The 13,073-nt window shown below is 41.4% G+C and overlaps 1 protein-coding gene across 1 annotated transcript in view; it reads left to right on the top strand.

The window, feature by feature from the left end:
* FNDC3B (fibronectin type III domain containing 3B) overlaps positions 1 to 6,390 on the top strand; it is a 186,132-nt gene extending 179,742 nt beyond the window's left edge. The window contains exon 26 of the mRNA XM_036389083.1: positions 2,846 to 6,390. Within this exon, the coding sequence (XP_036244976.1) occupies positions 2,846 to 3,151 (306 nt within the window). The 3' untranslated portion in view covers positions 3,152 to 6,390. The remainder of the gene's footprint in view (positions 1 to 2,845) is intronic.
* The last annotated feature ends 6,683 nt before the right edge of the window (positions 6,391 to 13,073 follow it).

Genomic DNA, 13,073 nt, shown 5'->3' with positions numbered 1-13,073 from the left:
AGGTTGTATGCATGGAATTGCTAGTATCTCTTAAATGTAATTGATGAAGTTTAGATTGTAGTTTTTTTAATTAAATGTCATTATTTGGGTTTTTTATTTTGGTTCCAAAGTGGTCATATTGGTTGCAGAGGTTTGTTTGTGGCAAAGGCAGGTAGAGCTTTCCTGGCTATATGTTTTGAAATTATTAATTACAGCAGCACCAGAAAGCAAATCTTGCTGACAGTTATTTTGTGAGGGCTTGGAGTTGCCCTGACTCAGAATCTAAAGAAATGGGAGTTAGGTGGAAGAATCCTGGCAGTCTTGTGGGACAACAGAGTTGCCCACACCGGGTGGGTGTTAGAAATGGAATTGCCATGGGAGAGCAGAGGTGTTCTTGGGATGGGGGCTGCTGTGCAAACAGGCATTTCAACCCTCACATCACTTCTGTGAGCTGCTACAGCACTTTCAGTTTTGTTTTCCCTGCAATTACTGTAACCCAGTGACTCACTCCTCAGTGGCATTGGGAAGACAAACAAAGACAAGAGGAAAGGCAGCTGTGCATGGCTGTGGTGGCCAGTCACAGGGGTTTATGGGATGAATTTATTGTAGTCCTGTCACTTGACCTCGAGGGAGCTTCCTGTAAATGCTGAGCAATATTTGAGTAAGGCAACGTTTATTTAAATGTTGTTTCTTGATCTGTACCTCAGGTCCAAGAAGCATGAGGCAGTTAGAGGACTTGTGCTTAGTCTGGAAACCCAGACTTGCCATCATTCAAACTGCATTTGGAAAAGCTGTGAAAGCTGAAAAGAAAAGGAGAAGACAAATAAAAGAAGCACCTTAATCTTTGTGTCACAGACCTTCTCGAAAAATCAGCAACTGACTGTTTAACCAAGGGATGAGTCTCAGGGGCCAGCAGGGCAGGAAAGCTGGGAAGCTTGGGAGCTCTTTAAGTGGTCTTTAGCTGAGCAGGTTTCTTCTCTTTCCTCCTCATTTCTTACTCCAGAGTAACACACAGGAAATCCTCTATGGGCTTGGGACTAGTTTCCCACTTGCTCCCCTTTTCTAAGATGAGTTCTTGCCTCTGGGAGGGCAGAGATGCTCCCACAGCCAAGAGAAGGGAAATGCTAAATGAGCAGAGGAAGAAACATCTGAAGTTCAGGATGTTTTCCCAGCAGACACAGGCACTCTGAGACACTTTTTTTCATTTCATAAAATACCAGTCTCAACAACCCTCCATTATATAAATTATTTGTTTTCAGAGTTTGTGAATATTTCCTGTGGGTTTTTTTCCATTTAAGTCACAAAATTGTCTCAGATACTCAGTTTTTTCTCTCCTTTCTGATACTGTGACTTGTTCTCTGAGTCATGTAGTACCTACATTTGATTAACATAAATAGGTGATGGGTTTGGATTAGTAAACAACCAAATATAATGCAATCAAAAGGAAATTTTTTACACCTTGATGATATTTTATTATTTTCACAGTTCTGAAAGTGCAATTTCTGGAAAGATTGCTGTTTCTTGAGAGAAATGTGAGGGGAAAATACATTAAAATTACATTTGTAAGCGATTTTACAACTACACATTGAATGACTTCCAATAACCTCGTTTGCAAGTTTTCTTCCTTTTGGGGCCAGACAGGGTGATTATGTCCCAGACATGTTTTAGGCATCCAGTCACACTTTCAGAGTGCAGAAATATGTTTGTAGCTTTTATCACACCCACAGAAGATTAGTGTGTGCTATCACTGCTGCGCTGAGTGATGTGTTTGTTGTCTGTCCTGTGTGCACTGTGTTGAGACTTGTTGAGAATTCCTCCACCTGCCTCTGTTTTTCTGAATTCTGTGTTGACCCAATGAGTTCCTTCCCTTGAGAAGTGATTCCTTAGAGACTTGATGCCTGAAGAGGATACCTAGAACAGAGGCTGGACAGAGTTAGAGAATTAAATAGGTATTTATTAAAGGCCTTCAGCAGATACACCTTGGGCAGTGCAAAAGCCCCACGAAGGCCACACCCAAGATGGACAATGGTCATGAGTTTCTCAGACAAATGTAAGTTTGGTTTATTTGCATATCAGAGGCTAACTGTCCAATTACACCTTCAGGTAATGAAGTCACATTCCCCCAGTTTACTCTCCCAAAATTAATTTTTGTTTATATTCTATTATATATATTTGGTCTTTTGTTTATATTATTAAATTCATATTTATATTTTACTATTATATTATTTTATATTTTTATTATTATATTATATTGGTTTATTTTAGTTTCTATTATAATTGTTTGTGTTGTTACGTTATATTTTATGATATTTATATTAGATTATATTAGTTTATGTTATATTTTATTATATATTGTTTTTATTGATATTATTAAATGTATTTTTATATTTTGTTCTTATATTAGTTCATATTAGTTTATATTATATATATTGGTTTATACTATATTTATATTATATTGATTATATTATGTTATATATTATATTTGTTTTAATATTATATTATATATGATACTATATATGATATGATATTATATTATATATGATACTATATATGATATGATATTATATTATATTATATATTAATTTTTCGGGGCCTGAGGCTGCAATGACAGCCTTGGTTCTAAGGCCTGGAAGGATTGTTTTGTCTGACCAAACTGTGGGGAGAGCTTACTACCACTCTATCTGGAGTTCAGAGTTATTCACTAATGTAGGAATCACAATCACTAGTACAAGATCTGAAAACCCTAAAAGCTGAAAACACAAGGCCTCAGACTGAGGCGTCATACTGGGGCCTTCCATGGCGAGCTCCTCGCGTCACCGCGCTGTTTGAGTTTGTGTCTGACGGCGCTGCCTGCTTTGTTTTTAAGGTGTACAAGGGAGAAGAAACCACATTCCACATCTCAGGCCTTCAGGTGAACACAGACTATCGTTTCCGCGTGTGCGCCTGCCGCCGCTGCCTGGAGCCCTGGCAGGAGCTGAGCGGCCCCTTCAGCCCCTCGGCGGCGTTCGCGCTGCAGCGCGGCGCCCTGGAGCTGCCGGGCGCGCCGGGCGCCGAGGCCAAGGCCAAGGCCGCCGTGCCCACGGACGAGCAGTTCGCCGCCCTCATCGTGCTCGGCTTCGCCAGCCTCTCCATCATCTTCGCCTGTATATTACAGTACTTCTTTATGAAGTAGGCAATCCAACCGGAGTTTAAAGTACAGATTTAACTAATGCTACGCATTATAATCCACACATTTATTCAGATATTCCTCCTTTTTTTTTTTTTTCCTCCTTTTTTGTTTTGTTTTGTTTTGAAATCCTTCGTTCTACCGTGCGTTTTATATACTGCTCTTGTTTTATACAGTTAAAGATAAATCAGTGTTTTGATGCACCTTTTTGAAATTCAGAACTAGGAAGTGGTCAAACTGGAGAAACAAGCAAACCAGATACCAAAAGCAAGATTTCTTTTTGTTTTTCCTTCGCAATTTCAAAATTGTCAACAATTTGCCTTTTCAATGTTGGTTTGGCTTTTTTCACTGAAGTTCATGCAGTCTCTTATTTTATCTTACTATTTAGGAAATTTTAATAATGAGTCACTTTTTTTGTCTCTTCTTTTTCCTTCTAAACATTAGTCACAAGTATGTATAGTGGTAAGACTAGAATACAGTGTTAGTCAAGTACCAATTTTTCCTTGAACAGTATTAGCAATGTTGCCTACGAATTATTCACTACGTTTGCCCCAGTTTTTCAAGGTAAAACCTAAGTTTTTATTTTAACTGTTTAGTGCATTTAAATTGGAACAACATTCTGCAGTTGAAAAACCTTTTTAGTTGCCTGTTTTTTTTACAGTTACAAACACTATAAACTGCCTGTATAAGAAATCAAATAACCAAACTACGTATAAATTATGAAGCATTATAGATCTTTTTTTACCATTTTGATTCCTAGCAGTAATTTTAAGTAAGAGGGCATTGTGCAATAGTTAGTTATTCCCATGTTCAGCTATTTAAAAGCTGCTTTAACTTGTCTGTTTGTCACTGTATATAACTATTCCTAATCTAATACTAGATATTATTCTATTACGTTCAGCCTGATTTATATGATTCGAGCTGGTGACAGCTTACTGCCTCTACTGAATTAGGTGAGATTTACACTCAATGGAAGCAAACTTTACTGTCAGTTGATCTTTTTTTTATTATTATAAATATTACTGTTATTTTTTGGAGGGGTATCTATTTTATGGAACTTTTTGGAGGTATCAGAAATCACATCTGTTTGTTTTAAATGCCTTAGAAGGGTGTCTATGCTGTTCTTACCACGGGGCTGATTGAAATAACTTGGTACCTGGCAAAACTGAGATGAGAGTCCTGCAGAGGAATGGTCCCTGCTCTGGTGGCAGTGTCCCCCTCCTGCCTGCCCCTTCCCAGACACATTTTAATCCATCGAGACACTAGATTTTTAACTCTTGAGTCATGGGGTTATTTATATTAAGACAACATTGTGCAAGTACCTCAGGGACATAAATGAGCTGGAGGTGCAAATAGATTCCAAAAGGGTGCAACAGACACAGTGTATTTCCCTGCCTCTTGTTTTTGTATATTTTTGCTACTTGATTTTGCTTTTGTCCTATCTTTTTTTGTGCTCTGTCTCCATCGTTTAAGATTCAGTGTCCTGTACTAGCATAATATTCCCTTAACCAAAGTAATGGGGAAAAAAACAACATTATTTTTGTTTTTAGGTTTATTTATACTATATACTGCATACAGTACTTTAAATACCAATTACAGTGCAATCTTTTTATTTATTGTAAAAAAATAAAAAATAAAAAGTGTACTTATGTACTAATCTAATCCCCCTCTCCACCCTCCCCATAGCATGTTACATTTTGTCTGTTTTATACTGTTGTACTTTAGGTCAACTTTTTACCTGGCAGCATTCCTAGTATTATTAATCTTCTTGCATTTTCTTGTGTTTTTGAAGATGGGAGCATCTAGTACATTAAATGCCAAAAAAACCCCATTATCAGTGATTCAAACGTTTACATGTATCCAAAAACAAAATCATCTCTGGAAAGAAAGTGCTAAGATCAATGAATTATTCTGTGTGCCTCTCTAGATGTAGCAAATATTAGAAATGTTCTGTATTTTGTTATTGACTATAATTAGTTTGATTTAGCCTTGCAAACTAATGGCATTGAGCTAAATATATATATTTTTTTGTTTTTTGCCAAAGTCATGGCTTGTCAAATTTATTTACATCTTATTTAAATTTATTTGTGATATGAAACTCTGTGACCTTGCATCTGTATTTTGTGAGCAAAAAGTATACAGCTGTTTTCATTGGAGGGGAGAAGAGTGTATTTTTTAAAAAGATGAAAAGACCGCTAGTTTGGAAAAACCCAGAAATTTGAATAGATTGCCTTTTTTTATTTTTGGTATATTGTTTGAGCAGTGCTGCTATGAAATCCGAGCTTGACACCTTTTTTTAAGAAAAAAAAAAAACAAAAACTGCTTTAATAAAGAAAGGAAAAAAACCCCAATGTGCTCTAGGTGAGCCATTTTGAAAGTTTGAAATACGAGTGCTACTACAAGCAGTGAGCAGAGTGCAGGGGAGAGCAGTCAGTCACACTTTCCAGTACATCTCTGTCTCTGCTGATCTCTTGGGTCCCTCACCAGCCAGAGCCCCAGTCCAAGCCTGAGCTTTTGGGAGATGCTGCTGGAGCAGCTGGGACAGGCCCAGTGAATTTGGCATTTTCAGCCTAAATATCCTGCCTTAGTGATCTGATGTCACCTGTGTGTCAGTGACAAAGGTCACTGGTGTCACACCCTTCTGTTCTGAGGGATGTTGTCCCTGGCCCAGCACTGCTGATGCCTTGGCCCTTCCCAAACCCCCTCGTGCCCCTGGTCCAGCAGTGGCAGGTGTTGGATCCACGCCCAGGGCACTCTGCTCCAACAGAAATCACCACCACCAACAAAGGTAGAATGGAACACTAAGTATTTAATACCCTTAAGGAAGGAGAGAGATGTTTTTATATTGTTCTGCCTTTTTCTTTATGAACTTGAAGTGTTTTCTAATCCTGTTTGTTGGCTCCAGTAGCTCAGTATTCAGTGTCATGATTGAGAAGTGCCCTAATTGAATGTGTATGAACCTTATCCTTGCACAGTTCTTTAAATTGAAAAAGAAAAATAAAATGTTTTTACCTCACTATGGGAACATACATTCCAAGCTTTTCAACTTTAAAAAAAAAATAATCAGAAGTTTTCTTGTATTGTAAATTTTAGACTATTTCATATGCATTATATTAAAACTGCCATATCAATTTTAATGTATAGATTTTGCAAATACTACACTATGTATGTAAGACTTAACTGTATCTGTAGTGTATATGTAATATATTTATGCCCAATAAATGTTTTAATTCTTTCTGTTTTAATTCTTTATTTTAATTGAACACAGCCCTTTGGGGTCAATGTAGCCCCTTCTGGCAGGTCAGTGCTGTTGTGCATCCTGGAGCAAGGGTGGGAGCCCTGAATTTACCTCAGGATGTTTCTGCTCTAATTGGAGTGATTTTTGTGGTTTTTGAAGAGTAAGTTTATAATCTGAAAGTCAGGTGTTCTAATGACTTCTTTTATATAGCTTGCATGAAAAATTAAGGATTTATATTTATATACATACCTAGGTTTATTCTCTCTGAGTAATTAAACTCTTGAAATACTAGAGCTTTTAACTTATTATTATGTGCAATGAATTCAATTCCTTATCATGATGAAATAATCTAATATGTATACATGTTTCTTGTCAAACACATTAATGTTAATTTGTTAATGCTTTTTTTCAAGTCACTGCATAAATACAACAATTGACTTGTTTGCTTTTTTAATTACTGCAGTTTAGAACAAGAGTGGGGTTTTCCTAGGGGAATACTTTTTTCACTTGGTTGCTCAGCTTTTTTTATTTAAGCAGTGCTTGCCAAGACAAGCTCTTTAACAAAATCTTTTAAATATGTCTATAAAATAGTAATCAGCACTTTGACATCTGAGGAGATCTTTTATTTTCAGTGGTCCCTGTTTGATTGCCAGGGGTGTCTGCAGAGATGCTGGAGGGCGGTGAGAGCCCATGGGAGAGAAGCAGGATTTAAACATTTGCTGTTGGAGTTCTGAATGTTACCTTGTGCTGTTATCACCCACAGGTTTTTGCAGAGGTGCTGGGTGCCTTTCCCACACCCAGGCTGTGCAGAGCTGGGTAAGTAGCCCTGAATTTACCACGGATTTTGTTTTGTGAGGAAGCACAGAGCGAGTTATACCCGGCCTTGGCTGATGCTCTATTTACCAGCAGCTCCTTGCCTGCTGGCAAGAGAAGTATCAACTTTGAAAAGTTCTGGAAGAGAGCAGAGGCTGGCATTTGGGGTATTTAGGGTGTTTCAGTGGTGGGGGGCACAGCAGTGGGCTGTGGCACGTGTCACAGTGTGAGCAGTGCCAGGTGTGCCCGGGCACCATGCGGTCCCCGGGCTGGCGCTGCCGTTTCTATGGCAGCGGCGATTCTCTCCTCTCAGTAATCACGGAGCTGCTCAAAAACCAACGCCTGGAATTTGTTTTGCTCCTCACTTGAGCCTCTCCTGGCGGCTCAGAGCACGTTTGGTGTGGTGCAGGAGAGCTGAGCCCCGTTGGAAGGGGGGTTTCTCTGAGGAGCCAGGGGTCACAGCCACGTGTGGCCCGAGCTGAGCCACGCGCTCCCCGCAGGAGCTGGGAGCAAACAGGACCTGGAGTGACACCAGTCCCTGTTGTTCACCTCCTCTGGAGCTTCTCCACAGGCTCACCTGTGTCTTTGAACTTTAGGAGATGCTCAAATCCAGCTATTAAAAAAAAAAAAGCTGAAGGGGGTGGGTCATAGTGCCAGTGCTGTACCAAAGGACCAAGACTCTCCTGCCTGTCCCTCCCATCCTGAAGCATAGCTGAGGTATTTAAAATACCCCTGAAAATTAAATACTTGGGCTGGAAGCAGATGAGCATTAAAGCCCCTTCCAACCCAAACCATTCTGTGATTCCATTCTATGAATTTATGGCCTGTGGACATGGAGTGATTCTTCTCCAGCATTAGTGACATCTACATCAACAGGATGGTTCTGTTAGACCTTCAGGATGGTTCTCTTAGTCTTGCAGCCAAAGGTGTCAGAGACAAGAAGAAATCTGTGTGGTAATATGAAGTATAAATTATATTTCCTCTGCAAATCCTTTTCTAGAATTACTGCAGAGTTCGTGATGTATTGTCGTTTATTGAAGCAGTGTAGAATTCTATTCTCTGTCCTTAACCTGGGCTGGAGTAAAGATGCAGATGTTATTTTTATTTTTCTCAGAGTGAGAATCACAAGTAAGTAGAGATGAATATGGACATTTTGTTTCACTGTTTTTGTGGCTGAGCAGAAAAGCCAGCTGAGATCCCCTGAAAGGGCTATTTTATTGGTACTACATTTTGAACAATTACATCTATTTTTGCTCTTGACCATTGCTCTTACAATGCCCAGTTTCTTGGCTCAGTGAAATAAAAAGAAGCTTCACACACAGTGGATTAGCCTGGGATCTGCTGTTATCTAAGTGAATGTGCTGTTATTGGTTTGAGTAGTTACATTTACTGCACTAATTGGTGGCATAGATGGTCTTGCATGCAATCAGAGCTATTTTTAGGCCTCCTGACATGGTTAATAAATAACTGCTTGGGTCAGTGTGCTCAGTGGATGTCATTTCTTAGTAATTTTATTAGCTCATCTCTCTCACTTTCTGTCATATGAAAGCTATTACTCTCTACAAATAAAATGGAGCAAACAGTAGGGATGCAGAAGTCGTGTGAGGATTAATTTGTGAATAGAGTTGAGAAATTCACCCTAATCCAGTGCAAATATTGTCTTTTTAAATTTCTAACCCAAATGCTCTTCCTTTCCATAAAAAGCTTGTGAGCTGGTGGTGGTGTCCTGGGCCCAGGGGCTGTGCAGCACTGGTGATGTTGGTGTTCCCTGGCTGCACTGGGCAGGATGCACTGGCTGCAGCTCACCAGGGTCTGCTGAGAAAATCAGGTCTTGGCACTCAGCAGGGCCAGATATCCCCTGGGATGCTGCTGTGTGCAGTTTGTATGGTTGGATGGAGCTCTGGATTCAGGTTCTCTCTATGTCTCTGTCCTGTGTCTTGCTTGAAGTGTCAGGTGATGGACTTCAGTGTTCTGAAACCAAAAGCACCCCAGCTGTACAAAGCTCTGGTTATGCTCTGAATGAGCCTTGTCTGGGCAGTGATGGTTCATGGTTCCCCTGGCTCACCTCAGGCAGCCTCACAGGAAGGGGTGTTGGGTACAGCTCTGGCACAGCCTGTGGCACTGGCACTGCTCTGGCTGCCTGGCTGAGTCCAGGTTCCCCTGCAGTGTGGGAAATCAGGCACAAGCCCACAGCAAAGGCTGAGGAAGCAGGTAAACACAAACCTCTATTGGGGTTAGACAGCACAGCTGGTCTGAGGTGGTTTCCCTGTGAGGGTGGTGTGGCCCTGGCACGGGCTGCCCAGAGAAGTTGTGGCTGACCCATCCCTAGAAGTGCTCGTGGCCAGGTTGGGTTGGTTCTGAGCAACCTGGGATAGTGGAAGATGTCCCTGCCCATGTCAGGGTGTTGGGACTGGATGGTCCTGAAGGTCTCTTCCAAACCATCCCATGATCCCACATCCCAGCATTGGACCAGAGATCCCCAGGCATCTGAAGGATGAGCCCCACACCAGCACTGGTCAGGGTCCCAGCCAGGGCACACAGAAACCCTTGTGCTGCCTGCCCACTTCCCTGCCTCCCTCCTCACAAACTAACAATCGTTCAGTGGGTTCAAAACTCCACATTCAATCAAAGCTAACTCGGGTGATTGCACCTTTCACAGCCCCACACTGGTGCCACCAGCGTGGCACAGCAGATTTTAGAAAAATCAATCTCATTGTCACTGCTTGATAAAAATACCAAAGTGCTGTTGACTGGGCAGGATGTGACCGTGAATCTTGGCTTCATTTTGGGAGAATCTGTAGTATGCATTGTTGCTGTCTTCTCTCAGACTGCTGTGTTCAAGCTGTTTAAATCCCTGCTCCTCAGAGCTCACTGCAGAGCAGGCTCGTGGTGTCAGCTTCCCTGCCTGCCCACCTTAATTGCCATGATTTGCAGCCCCAGGTCATTAGTGAAAGGAGGCTGTGCAGGGAAGAACAGTGTGGATAGGGGTTTGGAAATAGCCATGCCTTTTCTTTCTCACAGACAGTGCTGCAATCATGTGAAAATCAATCAGAACATCAGAAAAAAGCAAAGGATCTTTTGATCCAGTAGCATCAAAAATGGGGGCAAGTGCTGGGAGAACATCTCCTGAGCCCTCAGAGCAGCCTCTGAAGGGGAGAGTGGGGTACTTTACTCCTGAGAGCAATTTTGCCTTATGGACTCACATCACAAAACCATTATTTTGCTCCCAGTGAAAGAATCAGAGCAGGTGTGGGAAGCCATAAAATGCCTTTATTTGGAGAAACACAAAGTGGTTTATCTGCAAGTACAACAGGAGGAGCACCCTGTGGCTCTCAGAAGGGTGTATTTGTACACAGAAATGAGAGCTGGGATTGGCAGCTGGGCATTGAAAACAGAAAACTGATGCTGGGAGCTGCCAGACCCAGCCCAAACCCAGGAATGACATCCAGAGGGTGCAAGTGAATCCACACCCCATCCCTCTGGGACAGTAGGGTTTGAGCAAGGGGTTAAAATGCCAAGGGCTTTGATTTCATTTTTGTGAGATAGGGCTGGTGCCTTTTATTGGGATTTGTGGGGGTAAAATGTAGTTATGGTGCTTTCAGCTGGGGGTGAGGAGGGCTGTTGGTTTGATTTTTTTAAAGATTTTTTAAAATTTTTTTGATATTTATATTCTTGAAACAAACTTTCTCACGCACTTTCTGTAAATAACTCATTGTTTTGCATTCTTTTATAGAAGAAGAAAAATCTAGTAGACTGTTAGTTTGTTCAGTGTCATTGGAAAGGTGGCACTTTCACCCTCCAATCCACTGCCACTTTTAGAAAACTATAAATGTTAGAGTCAGATAATAAACTTCCCTTTTTCCTTCACCTTGGGAGCAGCGGTGTGCGCTTGTGTTGTTTTGGTGGTTCAGGACGTTACAACAGGGCCACCTCTGGAGATGAGTTTGATTTTTTTGTTCCAAATTTGAATTTGCTTCTCAAGATGTAATTTACCTCTTCAAGGCCATGGGATTTTTGCAAAAGATACAAGCAAGCTCTATGGAAGCCCATCCAGAAACATCCACTGGGCCCAGAGCAGCAGCTCCCTAAAACCAGCAGATCCATGACAGAGACGGGGTTGCCTTGGGTGTTTAGGTGTCTGCTGATTTTAATGGGCTTATGCAAATGTCATTTGATACAAACTTACACAACTGCTGAATAGCTATCAACTCATATTTTGACAGAAAGTGCTGGTTTTCCAGTATATTTTATTTTTGGCAAGAAATACAATGGGACATGATTTTCTGCTTGTGCATGCCTCCATCAAAGGTACTTTTGTAAAATGAATGGTAGAGTCCTTTTGACCTATTTCATCACCAATTTAACTCATTGCCAAGAAAGAAAATGCAGCCAAATTGTTCTTGTTTATTTGTGGAGCTAATGTAGAGGTGGAAAAGCTTTTAAAACTGGGACTGTTTAATGAATGAACTTTCAGTTATTTTCTCTGTGGGCTGCTCACATTCAAGTTAGTAAGAATACAGGAAAATTTTGACTCTTACAGTCTCTATGCTTTTTTTTTTTTTTTTTCAGTCAGAACTGGCAAGGTTTGTTCTCTCAGGAAAGAGTTTCCAGAAATGGAAAGGTCCAAGCCTGAAAAAACTCTTTCCTGCAGAGCTGCCCTGTCTCCCACACCAATGAACAACCCAGTGCCTGCAAGGCGCTCTCGTCTTCCCCCTGTGAAAAATGGATCTCAAAACCCATGTCCAGACCCAAAACTGGATGGGAGGCACAGCTTTGCCCTTTCCTGTAGGGAAGGCTTTGAGGAGAAGCTGCCAGGAACACGAGGTGCTGCAGAAGTGCCCTGGGAGGCAGAGGAGAAGGGCTTTGTGTGTGCTGGGAAATGTTTGCCAGGCCAGTCCAGCATCTCTGTGCCAGCACAGGTTGTTTTGTCACTGCCCTGTGCACCTGCAGCATCCACCCTGCCCCTGTTCATCCTGCCAGAGATAAGGCAGGAGGAGCCTTGCCCCTTGTTGGTAGCTGGGACAGGCTGATGATGCCTACCTTGGGCTGACCTCGCTGCTCTTAGGTAAAAGACACCCTGCAAATCCTGCTCACGCTTTTTTTTTCCCCCAGTGCAATTATTTCTTACAACTTGGGCAGGGTCAGGTTGGATGGAGCCCTGAGCAATCTGATGTAGTGGGTGGCATCCTGCCCGTAGCAGAGGGTTGGAACTAGAGAGTCTTTAAGGTCCCTTTTGTGTTCTGTGATTCTCTGAATAACACTCAAGACAAGCAATGCTGGATTCATCCATCAGTGCAGGTGGGGACATGTGTATTTTTTTGGAGGCATCAGACAAAAGTTGATTTTATGATGCCCAAGTGAGGGTTATCCAGGTTTTGAGGTGGGTTTTTTTCCATGATTTCCATATAAAAGCAGTTCATTGTGTACCAGTTTGAAGCAGCAGTTCCTCAGCATGTGCTGGTGTGACCCCTCTGGCTTTAGAGAAGCCATATAGAAAAGCTTTGGTACTGAGGATAGCAACACTAATGGCTGGTGTAGTGACAGCTACAGTGTGTTAAATGTTTGTGCTCCCTGCTGGATATGAAGTGTTTTCCTGCTTGTGCAAGAGTCCTACGAAACTGGCTAATTTCTTTAACAAGAATTTGTGTATTTTGCTAGATTTGTCCAAAGACTGGGAGAAATTAGTCCAACTCCTCAGTTAGAAGGAAGGAAGGAAGAAGAAAGAAATCTTGTCCTCCCTTCCAAGGAGCAGCCAGTGCCTTTCTGACTTTTATGACCCCAGATCAAATGTTTTAAATTTCATTCTGTACACAAAATTGTGGAAATTTTACAGTGTTGGTAGAGCTAAAATTTACATTTTCTCCTGATGAAATGCTT

Source organism: Molothrus ater, chromosome 10, assembly GCF_012460135.2.
Source record: "Molothrus ater isolate BHLD 08-10-18 breed brown headed cowbird chromosome 10, BPBGC_Mater_1.1, whole genome shotgun sequence".
Classification (NCBI taxonomy): Eukaryota; Metazoa; Chordata; class Aves; order Passeriformes; family Icteridae; genus Molothrus; species Molothrus ater.
This window is presented reverse-complemented; position numbering and strand designations above follow the sequence as displayed.